Source organism: Diabrotica undecimpunctata, chromosome 3 (genome assembly GCF_040954645.1).
Source record: "Diabrotica undecimpunctata isolate CICGRU chromosome 3, icDiaUnde3, whole genome shotgun sequence".
NCBI lineage: Eukaryota > Metazoa > Arthropoda > Insecta > Coleoptera > Chrysomelidae > Diabrotica > Diabrotica undecimpunctata.
Genome location: NC_092805.1, coordinates 38092506 through 38109472, shown reverse-complemented (window position 1 = coordinate 38109472; position 16967 = coordinate 38092506). Strand labels below are relative to the sequence as shown.

General features: G+C 35.7%; 1 protein-coding gene across 2 annotated transcripts in view; it reads right to left on the bottom strand.

Moving 5' to 3' along the window:
* LOC140436706 (UDP-glycosyltransferase UGT5-like) overlaps positions 1-16967 on the bottom strand; it is a 45340-nt gene that overhangs the window by 8029 nt on the left and 20344 nt on the right. For both annotated transcript variants that reach the window (XM_072525753.1, XM_072525752.1), the window contains exons 3-4: positions 11885-12673; positions 3536-3755 (exon numbers count right to left, since the gene is read on the bottom strand). In XM_072525753.1, coding sequence (XP_072381854.1) covers positions 3536-3755; positions 11885-12673 — 1009 coding nt within the window. The remainder of the gene's footprint in view (positions 1-3535; positions 3756-11884; positions 12674-16967) is intronic.

Genomic DNA, 16967 nt, shown 5'->3' with positions numbered 1-16967 from the left:
TGTGTTAAGTTGTAAATCTACCTTAATATTTGTAAACTTACCTTAACATTAGTGACATATATGGCATATGACAAATAGAAGAAGAAGCCCGGGAGTGCAAGAGAAAGACAGACATTGACAGTCGACTCTTTAGAGATAATTATGTATTAGTATTAGTTTGTCTTGTAATAAATAAAATATACAGAAATAAGTCGTCTATTATAACAAAAAGCCCACAGAGAAGAACAAACATAGTGTCAGAAGTGGGATAATGACATCTTTTTAAAGCTTTGTTTAGATTACGGGGGCCCAGACAAACTCTCAAACTTTTATTATTTTTTTCGACTAAGACTCATTTTGTGTGTTAACTCTTTTTTTAATTATTAATTTTTACTGATTTATTTTTGCATATTGTTAAATTCAACTATGTCAGCTGGTTCTATACTCCTTCAGGTATTATACGTACATTTTTAATTTATTTGAATTCTCCGTAGAAAAAAGTTTAATCAAGCAAATTTTGACTGTCTTGCAAAATAAGTCTTCTAGCCCCGAGTGCGGGTTTAGTAATAATAACGGCCTGGTGTTAGTTGACTCAGTATTTTCTTATAATATTATAAGGGTAATAATAGTGGCACAATCCAAAAACGAATGCAGATTTAATTTTTTACGTTTGTTTTGACCATTGACATTAAGAAAATCTAACAATGAAAAACGAAACTCCCAAATCATCATCTGAATCACAAATGACGCAGAAGAAACAGTGATATTACTTTTGATCTTGCATTTGATGTCGAGTCCATCTGCTGCAATGGATGCATTGCACCTAGTCATCACCTATAGTGCTATTTCGATAGGGTTCTTCACATACCAGGTACTTAGTTTCACCCTTAGATTCCGAGGATGTAGGGTCATAATGAGCTGCAGACGTAGATGGAATCGGGCTTTCTTTCCGGAAAAGAAATTTTCGACAGTCTCTAATTTTCGTGTTCTTGATGTCTTTCTTTTGGTTGCATGTTTTTCTTTTATATGAACCTTTGTTTTATCTAGCATTCTGTCTTTCTTTCGCCAGATCATGTTTTATCAGAGTTTCGGTTAAAATAGCAGTTTGTGTCGTCGTCCGAGATTTTTTCGAATTTTGTCGAAGACCTGCTTTCGGAAACGACCTTACGTCTTCAGGAGAAAAAAATATCAAACTCGCAGGTTCTATTGTCAATGCGACTGTGTTTGCAAACAAATTGTCGTTAACATCTGAGAAATGTTGTAGAATTTTCGGTGGATTATGAATTCTCCATAATTTTAGCTTGCTCCACTATTGAAATATTTCTGTTGTTTTCGATAGCGTTTCCTTCTTTATTTGGTAGTGTAGGCCTATTTGCCACATATGATGGAAACTGTCTTACCTAGATTGTTTACCATCCAGTTATCCATAGCTGAATTGTAGTATTTTTTAGGGGTCCGTAAACACTCCTATTTAGAGCCTGCAATTTATGCGAGCAGTGCTCGCATATGGTTGTTGAGCAGCAAAAGTATAGGGTACCCCTTAGAACATCTTGTGTGAAACACAAAATTCTTGGCACATTTTACAAAATGCTGGCCTTTCATCCATCCTGATTAATTTGTATCTCCTAGGCTTCCGACAGGTGCATCTCTAATAAAGTCGACCCTGTAGTTTACCCTCGGGAAAATAAAGAACGGATGAAGAGTATTACCACTTGTTGAAGCTGCAACAGTGAGGGTTACAAGGGTTCCTCTTTCTGCCGACGTTAGTTTGCCTGTTTTCTTGAAGTTACGTCGTGCCACTATTTTATCTGGCTTCTGAACAGTTGTGATATCCGTCTTGTGATCGTTCCAAATATCCGAAGCTTGCAAATTCAGACGCTTATACACCGTTTCCAAATTGTTAAAAAAAATGTCTACATTTGATTTGTTAAATGAAGTGGCTCTTGACAAACTGATTCCTTTTGATATAAGATGTATACCAATCTGGATCTACCATTTTATTGTTTGTCCAGCTATCTGGAACTCGTAGATGGTTTGCACTGGCATACTGGAAGGAAAATTTTCTGAGCTCTTTGGGGGATAAACCGTACTAAATATATGAAGCTTGTCTATGTAATTATCTAGAAGTGTCTCTTGTTCCTCGTTGCACGCTTTAGCTGCACGTTCTAGCTTTACATTCCCACCATGTGATCTGGCTTTAACTACATAGCGCTGATGTGTTTTTTTGAGGTATTGAGAAGTCTTTTGCAACACTATTAACACTTCTGCCGTCATTTAAAACTGTTGAAACTGCAAGTTTAATGATATATCGGGTCCTGTCTTGTCCTTATCACTATTCCTCTTGTAGGTTGCCATAGTTCTGTTGTAAAAAATAAAGACCAAGTTTAGACGACGAAATAATGCTTCAGACATATTTATATTTGGAGAAACATATGCAATATAACAGTTGCTAATAGTTTCCAAATGCCTCGAGACCACTATTCTTCTTCTTCTTCACTGGGTTTACAACTCGGGGTGAGTCTTCGCTGCATCCACTATCGGCCTCCATCCTCTACGATCTTGCGCTTCTAGTTCCCATTGTTTTACCCCAATTCTAGATAAATCGGCTTCAACATCATTCTTCTATCTCTTTCTCGGTCGGCCTACTGATTTTCTACGATCTGGTCTTTCAAAAAACACTGTCTTTAACACTCTGTCATCCTCCGATCGTAACACGTGACCTGCCCATCTTATTCGGTTTGCCTTGATATGTCTAACTATGTTTTCAGTTCCATACAGAGTTACCAATTCAGCATTGCGGCGTCTTCGACTTATACAGTGTTAATTTAGATTTTCTCTTTAGCAGTTTCTCTTTAGCAGCTTCGAGCTTAATAATGTTGAAAGGGAGTATAATGCTCTATTTTCCGCAGCTATCCTTGCTGAGACCTCTTTTTCTATGTGGTTGTCCGCTGTGATTATCGCCCCTAGGTATTTAAACTCCTTTACTACTTCGCAGTTGTGATCATTAATACTGATGTTCTGCCTAACTCTTGGTCTTGGGTTTTTAGGTTACTACCATGTATTTCGTCTTTTCTTCATCTCAAGACCACTATCAACTTATTAATTCATTTTTACTTTAATCAGAATTTTTACTTTAATAAAAGACTGTGCTCGATATCTGCCTTTTATTTGATTAAAGTTCATTCGAGCATTCAACCATATATTACTTTATTAATTCATTGTAAAATGCCAACTTAATTCACAAATTCTGAAGACGTCAAATTATAGTCAAAGTATGTTACTTATCAGAAATCTTTAGTGAAATTTGTGACGACCGATTTGATAGATAAAAATACGAAAATGTTGAGAATCAAAGTAATTACTTACCAAGGATGATTCTAGATTTATTATTTTCATTTAGTCAACTAGCCCCGGTCTTCCCTACTTTCAATATTCTTAGATATGCAGTCCATACTTATCGTACGGGCAGTTCGATACATTTTCTTTAGAAAATGATTGTCTAATATTTAGTCTAATATAGGGAAACGTAAAAAAATATTATATTTTACACACTTACTTTGGATTTGTCAGTAACTCGTGTAGAGCATAAGTCAATTTATCTTCAGTTATTTCTAGGATAGGAAGGTTTAAACCGTAACCTGCCTGTTTTGCTTTAGCTGCGTTCATCTTCTGATCTGCGTATACCGGCAAGGCCAGTATAGGAACTCCGTGGTAAACTGTTTCCAAAGTGCTTAGCAAACCTCCATGTGTAATGAAGAGTTTTAAATTAGGATGGGCTAAAATAAAGAATCATATGTCATAATCAAATACCGTATCATAATCCAGTAGTATCTGTGAGAGAAGCTTGACCAAAGAAAATAAGAAAAACCATCATCCCAGCGTTAGACTTAAGCCAGCTAAAAAGTGAACACCTACGACAAACAGTGCAAGAAGAAATAAACACCAGCCTCAGAATAGCAGAAAGTCAAATCCGCAGAACAGACAATATAGATGAAAAACTTAAGTATATGAACACTACAATAAGAACTACGGGAAAGAAATACCTAATCAGATCTGCAAAGAAACACAAGGTATGGATGACACCAGACATACTAGGACTAATGGATGAAAGACGTAAAATGAAGAATAATGCACAAAAATACAGAGAGGTTGATAAGTACATAAAGCAAAGAATAAAGAAGGCCAAAGAATTATGGATTGAAGAACAATGTGTAGAAATGGAAAACTATGAAAGAAAATAGTCACATTCAAATGACACATTCAATGTACATAAAAAAGTAAAAGAAATTACAGGAACTCAAAGAAGACATCAAATAAGTTTGCTTATAAACAAAGACGGAAAGATTATTATAGATTTAACAGAAAAAAATTAATAGATGGAGTGAATACATAAGAGAATTGTTTGAGGACAACATAAATAACATTGTTCAGGTAAATGGTGAAACGGGAGATGAAATCCTAAAATGTGAAGTAGAAGCGGTACTTAGAAATTCCAAAACTGGAAAGGCAAATGGACCTGATGATGTTCCTACTGAATTGCTAAAGCTCTTGAATGATGACTCAATAGGTATAATATTGCACTTATTTAACACAATATACAAAACTTTGATTATACCTCAAGAGTGGCTGTTGTCTACATTCGTTACACTGCCAAAGAAATCCAATGCAAAAGAATGTTCAGAACATAGAACAATATCTTTAATGAGCCATCTACTAAAGATATTTCTAAAAGTCATCCACAACCGAGTTTATCAAAAGTTGGATTCAGATATTAATGATACACAGATGGAGTTCAGAAAGGGATTAGGTACTCGACAAGCTCTCTTCGGTTTGAATGTTCTTACACAAAGATGCCTAGATGGTAATCAGGAATGCATGTTTTATCGATTTTGAAAAAGCGTTTGACAGAGTACGCCATGATAAGCTAAAAGACATTCTTGAAAGAAAGAACATAGATAATAAAGATCTGCGAATAATTCTCAATCTATATTGGAATCAGAAAGCTAACATCAAAATAGAAAATGAGATATCACAAGCAATAGAAATACGTAGAGGACTACGACAGGGATGCATTTTGTCACCGCTGCTATTTAATGTTTAGAGTGAAAGCATCTGCCAGGAAACCCTTTTGCAAGCAAACGAAGCAATCGTAATCTATGGAGAGGTTGTAAATAATATTCGATGCGCAGACGACACTGTACTAGTTGCAAGAACAGTAGAAGAATTACAAGGATTACTTATAAATATAAATATTGCCTGCAACAATTATGGCATAAGTATCAATATTAAAAAAAATAAGTATATGGTCTTCAGTAAGAACATGACACAACCAACACATAATAGTATAAACGGCATTCAAATTGAAAAAGTATTAAGTTACAAATACTTGGGTACTTCAATAAACGAAACTCAAGACCAAAACAATGAAATAAAAAGACGTATCGAAATTGCCAGGGCCACTTTCATAAAGATGAGGAAATTCTTCTGCAACAGAGATATAAGCATCCCTCTCCGATTAAGAATGCTAAGGGGCTACGAAGAATATCACAGAATATCCCCTTACCTATAAAAATAAATGGGAATATTTTAGAACAGGTAAACCAATACAAATACCTTGGCTGTTGGATTAATTGCAAGCTGGACCCAGAACAAGAAATTAAAGCGAGAATTGCTCAAGCTAGGGATAGTTTCTTTAAGATGCGCGTTCTATTCTGCGATACACATATAAATATTAAATTGAGATTAAAACTTGTAAAATGTTTTATCTGGTCTGTTCTTCTCTACGGAGTCGAAACATGGCCTTTAAAAATAAAGAGCCTGAATAGAATCGAGGCATTTGAAATGTGGGTGTACCGTAGAATTTTAAAAATTCCTTGGACAGCACGAAAAACAAATGAAGAAGTACTAGCGAGACTCAATTTAGAAAAAGAACTATTGAGAACAGTCAAAAGAAGAAAAACCAGTTATTTAGGGCATTTGTTGCGCAACGAGAAATACTACATCCCTCAGTTGATAATAAAAGGCAAAATAGAAGGAAAGCGATGAATTGGAAGAAAAAAATTGTCCTGGTTACGTAATATCAGAAACTGGACAGGACTTGGATTTGAGGAACTCTTAAGAACAGCTGAAGATAGACAAACGTTTGCCACCATAACCGCTAACCTCCATTGATGGAGACGGCACTTGAAGAAGAAGAAGGGGCTACGTATTTAACACGCTATTATACGGTGTAGAGGCCTGGACTCTCAAGCAGAACAATATAAAAAATATTGAAAGTTTCGAGATGTGGTGCTACCGTCGAATGCTGAAGATAAGTTGGGTTAAAAGAGTTACAAATTTTGAAGTAATGCGAAGGATAGGAAAAGACCCAGAAATTTTGTCAACGATGAAACGAAGAAAACTCGAATATTTGGGTCACGTGATGAGGGGACATAAATACGCATTACTTCAAAATATAATGCAAGGAAAAATAGAAGGAAAACGGAATCCAGGCCGTAGAAGAATGTCATGGTTGCGTAATTTGAGAGAGTAGTTTGGCTGTACCACTAATGAACTCTTTAGGTCAGCTGTAAACAAGGTCAGGATAGCCTTGATGATTTCCAATCTCCGATAGGAGTGGCACAAGAAGAAGAAAAAGAAAATAAAGAAAATACTGCTAAAAAATATGGTGCGTCAACGAAGCAATTGATCAGATGTGTGATTCTAAATCTTACGTAGGAAAGACGATTATACAAAAATAAAGACACAGCAAAATACAAGTGGAAAATACTTTGAAAAGACAGCGAAAAGCGATTCAATAATGGTATAAAAAATATTTCCTTACGCGAGGATCGAGATGAAAATATATACCTACCTACTTAATGGGTATATACCTATATATTAGCGTCTGTTAACCCATTTGCTGCCTTGTTCCAAATCTGGAACAATTGTTAGTTTCGCTGCTGGTTACATGTCAGAGTTGGTCTTAAATCTGAAAAACTGTTTGTGTTTGGTAGTGTCAGAATAATACGTGCATACTGAATTTACCCACTGGTTTCGTATAAGTAGTGGCTTTTGTTGTGTGATTCATATCAAAATTTCAAGAAAGGTGCAGTTGTATAACTTCTAGCTTGATTATAGATATCTTCTTTTTAAGTTATATTATATGCAACAAAAAACACTGAAAACCTTGTTTTCAAAACTTCCACAACATTTATTATAAAATCTTAACACAACAGCTGTTTCTGCTAATTGTCTTTCTCAAGTGATCTATTTTTGGCATGCGTTTATACTTTATAGTCTTTAATGAAATAGGCTGAGGAGGGGAGAACTGTTTGTCTCAAGTTGGTCATTCAGACTTATATCTGTGTTTGTTAATTTGTTAATTTCCATAGATTCTAACAAGGATAGCTTAAGGCCTTTATGAATGTGAACAATTTGAAATTCGACATTAAAAGAATTATTATGATCTAGAAGATGAAGTGCGTATGTAGAATCTGTTTTTCTATTATTGAAAGCCCTTTTCTGTTCTTCTTCGTCATGTGCCATCTTCTCTAAGAAGGTTGGCAACCATCATGGCAATTCGCACTTTCGATACCGCTGCTCTAAAGAGGTCAGCAGAAGTGCAGTTAAACCAAGCTCTCAAATTGTTTAACCAGGAGATACGTCTTCTTCCTTTTACCCTGTATTCTTCCTTGTATTATTAATTGCAGGAAGTTATAACGCTCGCCCCTCAGGATTTTATGTTCTGCTATTTGTTTATTAAAATTTCTACCAGTTTGACCGATGTAAGTTTTTGGGCAGTCGCCACATTTAAGTTTGTATACACCACTGTGTAAGTGCTTTGTATTTTGGCTCTTGTTGTTTTTAATATATTTGCCTAAGTTGTTATTTGTTCTGAAAGCTGGTGTTATTTCTTCCTTTTTTATGTGTTTGGCTATTTTTGTTGATATTTTGCTGCTATTTGCTTAATTAAATTTAATTCTGTCTAAAAGTTGTATTTTGACATCGAAATTTCTGTTAATCTATGTAACATACTATGATAGGCTGCCAGTTTATGTTGTGTGGGATGGGATGATGAATTGTGTATATTCGTGTCAGTATGGGTAGGTTTATGAAATATGGAGAAGTTATGTTTGTTTTTAAGGCTGATAATTTTTAAATCTAAAAAATTTATGGATTGATTTTGTTCTGTTTCTATTGTAAATTCAATATGACTATGAAGTGAATTAATATACGATAAAAATTAGTTGAGTTGCCTATTAGTTCCTGTGAAACATACCAGTACGTTATCTACGTATCTCCACCAATATAAAAACTGTTTGAATATGGGATGTTTTGAAATCTTTGTCTCTAGATGACCCATAAAAATATCTGATAGCAATGGGTTTAGAGAATTGCCCATTATAAGTCCTGCACTGTTATTTGTATATATGTCTAAGCCCACTATGTCTGTATGTGATGTCTTCTTCCACTTTTCTGAAAATTCTTAAATGGATAATTTTACATTACATTCCCTTGCATTAGGTTTTTTGGTAATGTAATAAATGTTGATTTGAGCCAATCTCTCGGAATAATACCCGTATTATATATAGTATTATATAAGTCTACTAATACATTGATCCGATCTTCTGATATTAATTTAATTATTTCAGTTGGAATTGTGTCAGGCCCCGCAGTTTTATTAGATTTTGCCAGATTTATTGCATGTATTATTTCATCCTTAGTTATATTTGGACCTATATCATGTTCCTCGCAATCGTTCATGCTATCTTGTTTTGTCCTGTCATCCTCAAACAATTCTTGGACGTATTCTCCCCATCTGTTTAGTTTGCCTTTGATATCAGATATTATTTTACTATTCGTATCAACCAGGGTGTTAATATCGTTGGACCGTCTTATATCTGCTAATTCTTTAATTTTTTTGTGCAATTCAAAATTGTCATGATTTCTCTGGAGTTCTTCCATCTCTAAACATTTGTCGTTGTACCACTTCTCTTTAGCTGCCCGTATTTTTATCCTGATCTCCTTGTGTGTGGCTTTATATTCGTTTAACTTTTTTGTTTTTGTATGATCTTCTTTTGTCCATTAGTTGCCGGATCTCATCTGTCATCCATGGAGTCTTAGCTTCATCGATTTTGTGACTACTCAGCGTATCTTTAATTGGCATCATTAATGTGTTCTTAAATGTTTCCCATTTTTCGTTGGAATCTTCATTATCATTGATTATTGTTTTGCTTAACTCTTCGTTAATTTTCAACGTTAGTTCTACTTTTATATTTGGGTGTTTTAGCAGAGTGCTTATTTGTTGTGTCTTTTGTTGATTTTTTATTTTTTTTAAGTGGATTTCGAATTTTACGATTACTGGATTGTGGTCTGATGACACATCTGTTCCTGGATATGTCTTTGCCGATTTGATGAAGTTACAGTATCTCTTATTGATAAGGATATAATCTATCTGGTTCCTGGTAAGCTTCCACGCTTACCCAACTCTTGTTCCACCCATATACCTATCCACCTCTGCACATCTTCAATCTCACATCTCATTTTTACTTTTCACTACTTCTCTTTTTACATCTTGATTTAATTTTTTATATATCTTGTAATCTTTTTCCTTTTTCGTTGACATCCATTTCTAATACGCAGTTTTCTTTTCTTTTCTCTTGTTTACTAACGTTTGCATATTCTCCGACCACCATTCTTGATTTTTTGTTTCATGTTTGTCTTTATACCCAAAAGCTTCACTTGCAGCCTCATGAATACATTTTTTAAGTTGCTGGTATAATTCCTCCGCTGATATATTTTCTCGTTCCACATTTTGTAATTTTGTGGCCAGTCGTAATTTGTAAAGAAATTTCGTTGAATCTTCTTTTAAGCTTTCTAGGTTATATTTAGGGGATGTTACTTTTTGTCCCTTTTCTATATTCTGTATTCTGTCAGTTGCTTTCAGCTGGGAAGTTTGACGTTGGATTACATAGTCGATTATCGAGCGCAGATTCCTAGTAGGTTGTATCCATGTAAATTTGTGGATGTCTCTATGTTGAAAAAATCCATTCATAATTTTGAGGGACATTGTTTCACAAAAATCTCTAAGACACATTCCGTTGTTGTTTATTTGTTCCCCATATCTTCCTACGGCTCTGTTATTTTCTTCTCTCCCTACTCTGCCGTTTAAATCTCCTAGTATAAAGATTTCAGAGTTTTCTTTAACTTCAAAAAGTATTTCATTCATCTTGTTGTAGAAATCGTCTTTACTTTCTGGATCTGCATCTTCATTTGGGGCATACACTCCGACCTCCTTCCCGTTAATCGCTAGTTATGTTTAAAAATTCTAAGAATCGCTCTTGATGAATGCCATCAATCACATATCGCACAACAATGGATAACTTACGAAAATTTACGAAAAAGTTTTTATCAAGTGCATTTGAAACAAATGCTGCTTTGTTAATCTAATTTTTAATGTAAATCATTACAACGTCAGCAGTGCATTTAATTCAATCGTTTTGGATTCTGTTTGGTAGCTCAAAATGAACTGTCAAATTAATAAAATAATCTTTTAGGATCTCATCATATTTTGTTAAAAAGTTACAAGGTCTATATAATTTCCTCGATTAGCTGATTCATTTGTTTCATTATGACCTCTGAACCTTGATTCATGTTCTCCCAAGAAACAAGATACATATATTAATCGTTTTAAGATATCCTTACCTTTTTTACCCTTTTATTGTGAAATATGTTGCTTATTTTCAAATGATTGTCCAAACTATGTTCAATGTGATATGTCCCGAATGTTTTTTCTTTAAATTGTCAAAATTTTTTATTGAAGTTATACTTCTATACGCGCGCTCCACGTTGGAAATTTGTATGGGAGTGAATCTGTGAAATCATTACATATGTAAGATAATGAGTAAGAGAGAGACAGAAGATATATTTTCTCTCTCTTCCTCTCTCGAATATAAAAATGTTCCATTTGTATATATAATTTAATATTATATATATCATATAAAGATATATATACATATAATATTATACATATAATAAAATATTTATTAATATTATTATTTATGTGATGTTTTGTATTATTTATTAAATGTTCATAATTATATTAGTCTTTTGTATTTCAAAATAATAATCTCAATAAATCACTGTATGATCCAGAACTGTCAATTTTGAAATATCTTTGTGTCATGTCCTCGGTATTATAGTAGTCAGTATCCCCGCCTGTCACGCGGGAGACCGGGGTTCGATTCCCAGTCGGGGAGGACTTTTTTATTAATATTATTAACTTATTGTCATTTTTAAATACTTTTGGATATTGCATTTTAATTTGTATTGTATTATTATATGGAATTATGTTGCACTGTATTGTAGTGTATTTTTTTATGTATATTATTGTCATTTTTAATTTTAATACTTATGAATATTGCAGTTTAATTTGTATTGCATTATTATATTAATAACAAAATAAACAATGAATTTTACTGCAGAGTATGTGTAAAAAAAATTTTGCACTCAACTCCTTTCATACATATATGAAAATAAAAATATACATTTTCATTAAAATGTTGATTCAATCCTTCATTGTTAGTAAGTTGTTATTAATTATGTTTGTCTTTCTGCTATGTCTTACCTATAGAATTACATATGTAATGATTGTGCAGATTGACTCCCAAATAAATTTGTAACGAATGCGTGTATAGAAGTGTAACTTCCACCGGCAGTCCCACTGGACTGCCATACCCGTTTTTTTTCTTTTGTGAAAATTATTTAAATCTGTAATCATTTCTTCAAGGTCTGCTTAAACTACATATATAGAAGGAACATTGACTTTACAATAAAAACTGATTCGGCAAGTAGACAGCAAGATAATACATTATGAAAATGACAAATGATAATAAATTAGGGAAAAAATATTTTTATTACTTACCCAATAAATCTGCTTGTGGAAACCATTTTCCAAGTTGAACGTTCTTGGATAAATTTGGTATATTTCCATCGTATTTCCAAAGAACTTTTTGTTTTAGTTTTCCTAAAGCATTGACTATAGCTTTTAGTGTCTCGGGTGCCATCTGAGCTGGATCAACGTTCGTACCCAGACTAAAGTACACAACTCCTTCTTTGGCTTTGTCCATAAATATTTTTAGATCTTTCGGTAACTCTTTTGCAGGTTTGACGTGGTGACCACCAATGTTGATCATGTTGGGTACTAGAGGTATAGGTTGATTGGCGCTTTCATGGGTTATTAGAAATACTAATGAAGCATTATAAAAAGCAGCATCCTGATCTGTGCATTTTGGAAAATGTTCACTCATTAACTTCTTTTGTTGGGGCATAAAATATAAGTGTTTGGTGATATAGTTACTCAGAAGTAAAACCGAGTTTACTGTTCTTTGCCACAAATTCATGTTGCTATCGTAATTTAAGAAGAAATCTGGATAGTACGATGGTTCAAGTGGACTGCCTACCATAGGGTTTACCCAGAAACTTGCTCCAGCTACACTAAAGACAATTAATGGAGCATTGTAATGACACTGCAGAATATTTAGAGCGTCCGTTTTAAAATTTTGTACAATTATTACGTCAAATTTTTCATTTGAACTAATCAATTTCTTAAAATTTTTATGGTTTAGTACGGCATCAGTAATTTGATTACCGACAAAGTTCATAAATCCACTTAGTATAAAAGGATTTATACTGCCCAATTCAAGAGGTGATACTAAAAATAAACAAAAATATTAATAATAATAATAAATTTTACCAATAAAGTGACAAAAATGGGTCAACAAACGATCGATTATCGACAAGATTTGTATGCGGTATTTTGCAGGCAGTACCCAGAGATTCAAGTTTCTGAACAAGTATCAGTTCAATATAGGATCCTCCTCCTCATTCTTTGAGCCCTTGTTACGGCGTGGTAACACTCTAAATATTGTTACGATAAATATACTGGCCTAACTTTTATGACTAATTATTCTGTTTTATTGTAGAAATTTCGGTGGAAGTCTAGAACCAAAATTATGGTGAATGAGCCGGCTAAGCTTCTCGATCTTTCGATGCTGTTCTAGTATATCAGGATTTCGTATATAAATACAACATTTTTATATGGAGGGCAGTTAATACTCAAGACCCGCGCTCGCGAATTTGTACGTACGGATATATAAATTATTGTCAGATAAGTTAATATAAATAAAGAAATAAATTAAATCCGTAAGTGTTATAAATATTGAACCTTTTAATAAATTCACAACAAATGGTGTCAGAGTGAGATCGAACATAAATTAGACATAATAATAATACAAGTGAATATAAAATAAATTGTGAAAATGGCTACGATTTATGAGCTGACAGTGACTAATTTAAGAAGACATCTTGAAGACAGAGAATTAGCTTCCACCGGAAAAAAGGCTGAGTTAGTCCAACGACTAAAGAACGCTTTGCTAGAAGAAGGTCTAGATCCAGAGACTTATATATTTGAAGACGCTGTCATCTCGTCGATTTCGAAATTGGAGAACAAAGTTTCTGACGATATTTCGAAAGTTTCTTCTGATGTAGCCAAAGTTTCTGGTGATGTAGCCAAAGTTTCTGGTGATGTAGCCAAAGTTTCTGGTGATGTAGCCAAAGTTTCCGGCGACATCGCATCATTGGAGAACAAAGTATCCGGCGACATCGCTTCTTTAGAAAGCAAAGTTTCTAACGAGATTTCTTCTCTGGAAAGCAAAGTTTCTGCTAACATCTCTAAAGTCACTTCAGAGATATCTGCTCTTGACGATAGAGTGTCTTCGTTAAAAAACCAAGTTGCTGCCGATATGTTGGCCTTCGAAGAAAAGATATGGAAAGAGATGGAAAGGAAGATGGAGGAAACAGGGACAGCAGAGAGAGGTAACAATCCGATTACAGTGGAGATAAAAGAAGACGAGACGAAATGTAAGTTGGAGACACGGCCGAAATTTGAAGGAAGTGGAGGTTCTATTCATGTTAAAGTCCCAACTTTCGACGGAAAATCATCATGGAACAACTACATGAAACAGTTCGAATCAGCCGCAAGAGCAAATGGATGGTCTGAAAAAGAAAAGGCTGTAAACCTGACTATCGCTCTTCGAGGAGATGCCTTAGATGTGCTTCAGACCATAGCCGTAGAGGAGACCGATGATTTCGAACAACTGAAGAAGAGGTTAAATATGCGATATGGCCACGAACATTTGGAGCATGTATATCAGTCGCAGCTCAAAAATCGTAGACAGAAGAAAGATGAGGCTCTTCAAGAATATGAGGTAGATATTGCCAGATTGGTACGATATGCTTATCCAACAGCTCCCGAAGACATGATGGAAAAATTGGCCGTTCAAACGTTTATTGATGGTCTTCGTGATCATGAAATGCAGAGAACACTACGATTAGCTCGTCACAAGACGCTGGTTGATGTTTTATCCGCCGCCCTCGAATACGAGTCAGCTACGCAGGCCTCTGGCGGTTACAGTAAAGTTAGGACTGTAAAAGAGGAAGGAGATGAAGATAAACTTGACCAGCTCTTTAATTTGATGAAAAGCATGACATGCAAGAAAAAGAAGACCATAAAATCAAGAAACTCACCATCAGGAAAACCAGAACGAGTCAACCTTAGGGGGGCAGCTTCGACCCGGAACTCTTCCAAAGACCCTCTTATACTAATAGCTTCTTTGAAATGTCGTGAAGATAGTGTATATGTAGATGGAGACATAAATGGTAAAAAGCATACGTTGTTGGTGGATACCGGAGCGACCAGAACCATTATACGCCCGACAGTTATAAACAGCCGAAAGAAACTGTTACCAACGAGGTTACGACTTCGGACCGCTACAGGTGAAAATGCCAACATTCATGGAGAAATCCAGGTACAATTGGGAATTGGGGCAGAAAAGTTTGTCCATACTGTTATAGTTGCTGACATCGAAGAGGATGTTATATTAGGAATGGACGTAATGAATATGCATGGATTCCAATTGGATTTTAAGAATAAGGTAATCAAAGTTGGCAACGAGGAGGTATTTCTCCATCCACATAATGACAACACTGTGCAAGCAGCCATTACAGAAGATACAGTCGTGCCTGCGAGAAGCGAAACGATCATAGTAGCGCGACTACAGGGAATTGTAGACGAAGGGAGACCTGTTATGATGGAGCCTTGGAACCACGACGATGAGGTTGGCCGTGGAATCATAATTGGAAAGGAATTGGTGACTTCGGCTAAGGAAATTCCTGTGAGACTTATCAATGTCAACGACTACCCAGTGACCATAAAGAAAGAGACAAAAGTAGGAACTTGTGTACCTGTGACATCCATAATCCGTCAGGCGACAACATCTGATAATTCCAACGACAAATTCGACCAAATGGTTGCAGTTGCAGGACAGTCTCTAAATCAGATGGAGAAAAGGAAATTAAGGGAATTTCTGCGGCAGTATCGTGATATTTTCGTACCGAAAGGAGGAAAGACGGGAAGAACTACCGTTGTTAAGCATAAAATTGATACTGGTAATGCTAAGCCAATTCGTCAAACAGCTCGACGATTACCACAGGCGAAGAGAGAGGAAGCTGAAACGATTGTTCAGGAAATGAAGAAAGACGGGGTGATAGAACCTTCTACGAGCCCATGGGTCTCTCCGGTGGTCCTGGTTAAGAAGAAAGACGGAACGACGAGGTTCTGTGTGGATTACCGTTTGCTGAACAACGTTACCAAGAAAGATAGTTATCCTCTGCCTCGGATCGATGACACATTGGACACATTGGCTGGAAGTAAATTGTTTTCTACTTTAGATTTGAAGTCTGGATACTGGCAGGTAGAAATGGACCCAGTAGATAAAGAAAAGACAGCCTTCACCACAGGATCTGGATTGTGGCAATTCAACGTTATGCCATTTGGACTCTGTAATGCTCCTGCGACATTTGAGAGGCTTATGGAAAATGTGTTGAGAGGGTTATCTTGGAAAACATGCCTGGTTTATTTAGATGACATAATCGTCTTGGGGGAGACATTCGAAGATCATTTGAGGAATTTAGAAAACGTTTTTAATCGACTTAAAGCTGCCCAATTGATGTTAAACCCCAAGAAGTGCCAGCTATTTCAAGGTAAAGTCAATTATCTGGGTCATATAGTCAGTAAAGAAGGAGTGGCCGTGGATAAGGGAAAAATCGATTCCATTAAGGAATGGCCAAAACCAACTGACAAACATCAAGTGAGAAGTTTTCTTGGACTATGTACTTACTACCGGAGGTTTATTAAGAAGTTTGCAGATATCGCTAAGCCATTAACGCGACTTACAGAGGAAGCAAGAGAATACCGCTGGGATATAGACTGCCAAAATGCCTTTGAAACGTTGAAAAAGCATTTAATAACAGCACCAATTTTGGGGTATCCACTGCCAGAAGGAGAGTTCATCTTAGATACGGATGCAAGTAATGTGGGAATTGGGGGAGTGCTGTCTCAGATTCAAGGAGGACAGGAACGAGTCCTCGGATATTTTAGTAAAGTTCTTTCAAAACCTGAGCGGAATTATTGCGTCACGAGAAGAGAACTTCTAGCAGTAGTTAAATCAGTAGAGCACTTCTATCAATACCTCTATGGAAGGAAGTTTTTAATCCGAACCGACCATGCCGCCCTTAAGTGGTTGATGCAGTTTAAGAATCCAGAGGGTCAGATAGCCAGGTGGATCGAACGACTCCAAGAATACGATTTTAAGATTGAGCACCGAGCCGGAGTTAGCCACAGAAATGCTGATTCTCTTTCCAGAAGGCCATGCCCCGCAGAGTGTTCCCACTGCAACAAAACGGAATCCAAGGAAGCAGCAGTGCTAAGAACGACGATTGTCAACGACGACTGGACGCCTACTAAGATAAGGGAAGAACAAGAGAGAGATCCAGTTATACAGAAAATCCGAAAATGGAAAGAGGAAAACCGTCGACCACCTTGGCAGGAAATATCAAACCTATGCTCAGTAGTTAAGACGTATTGGGCCCAGTGGGACTCATTTATC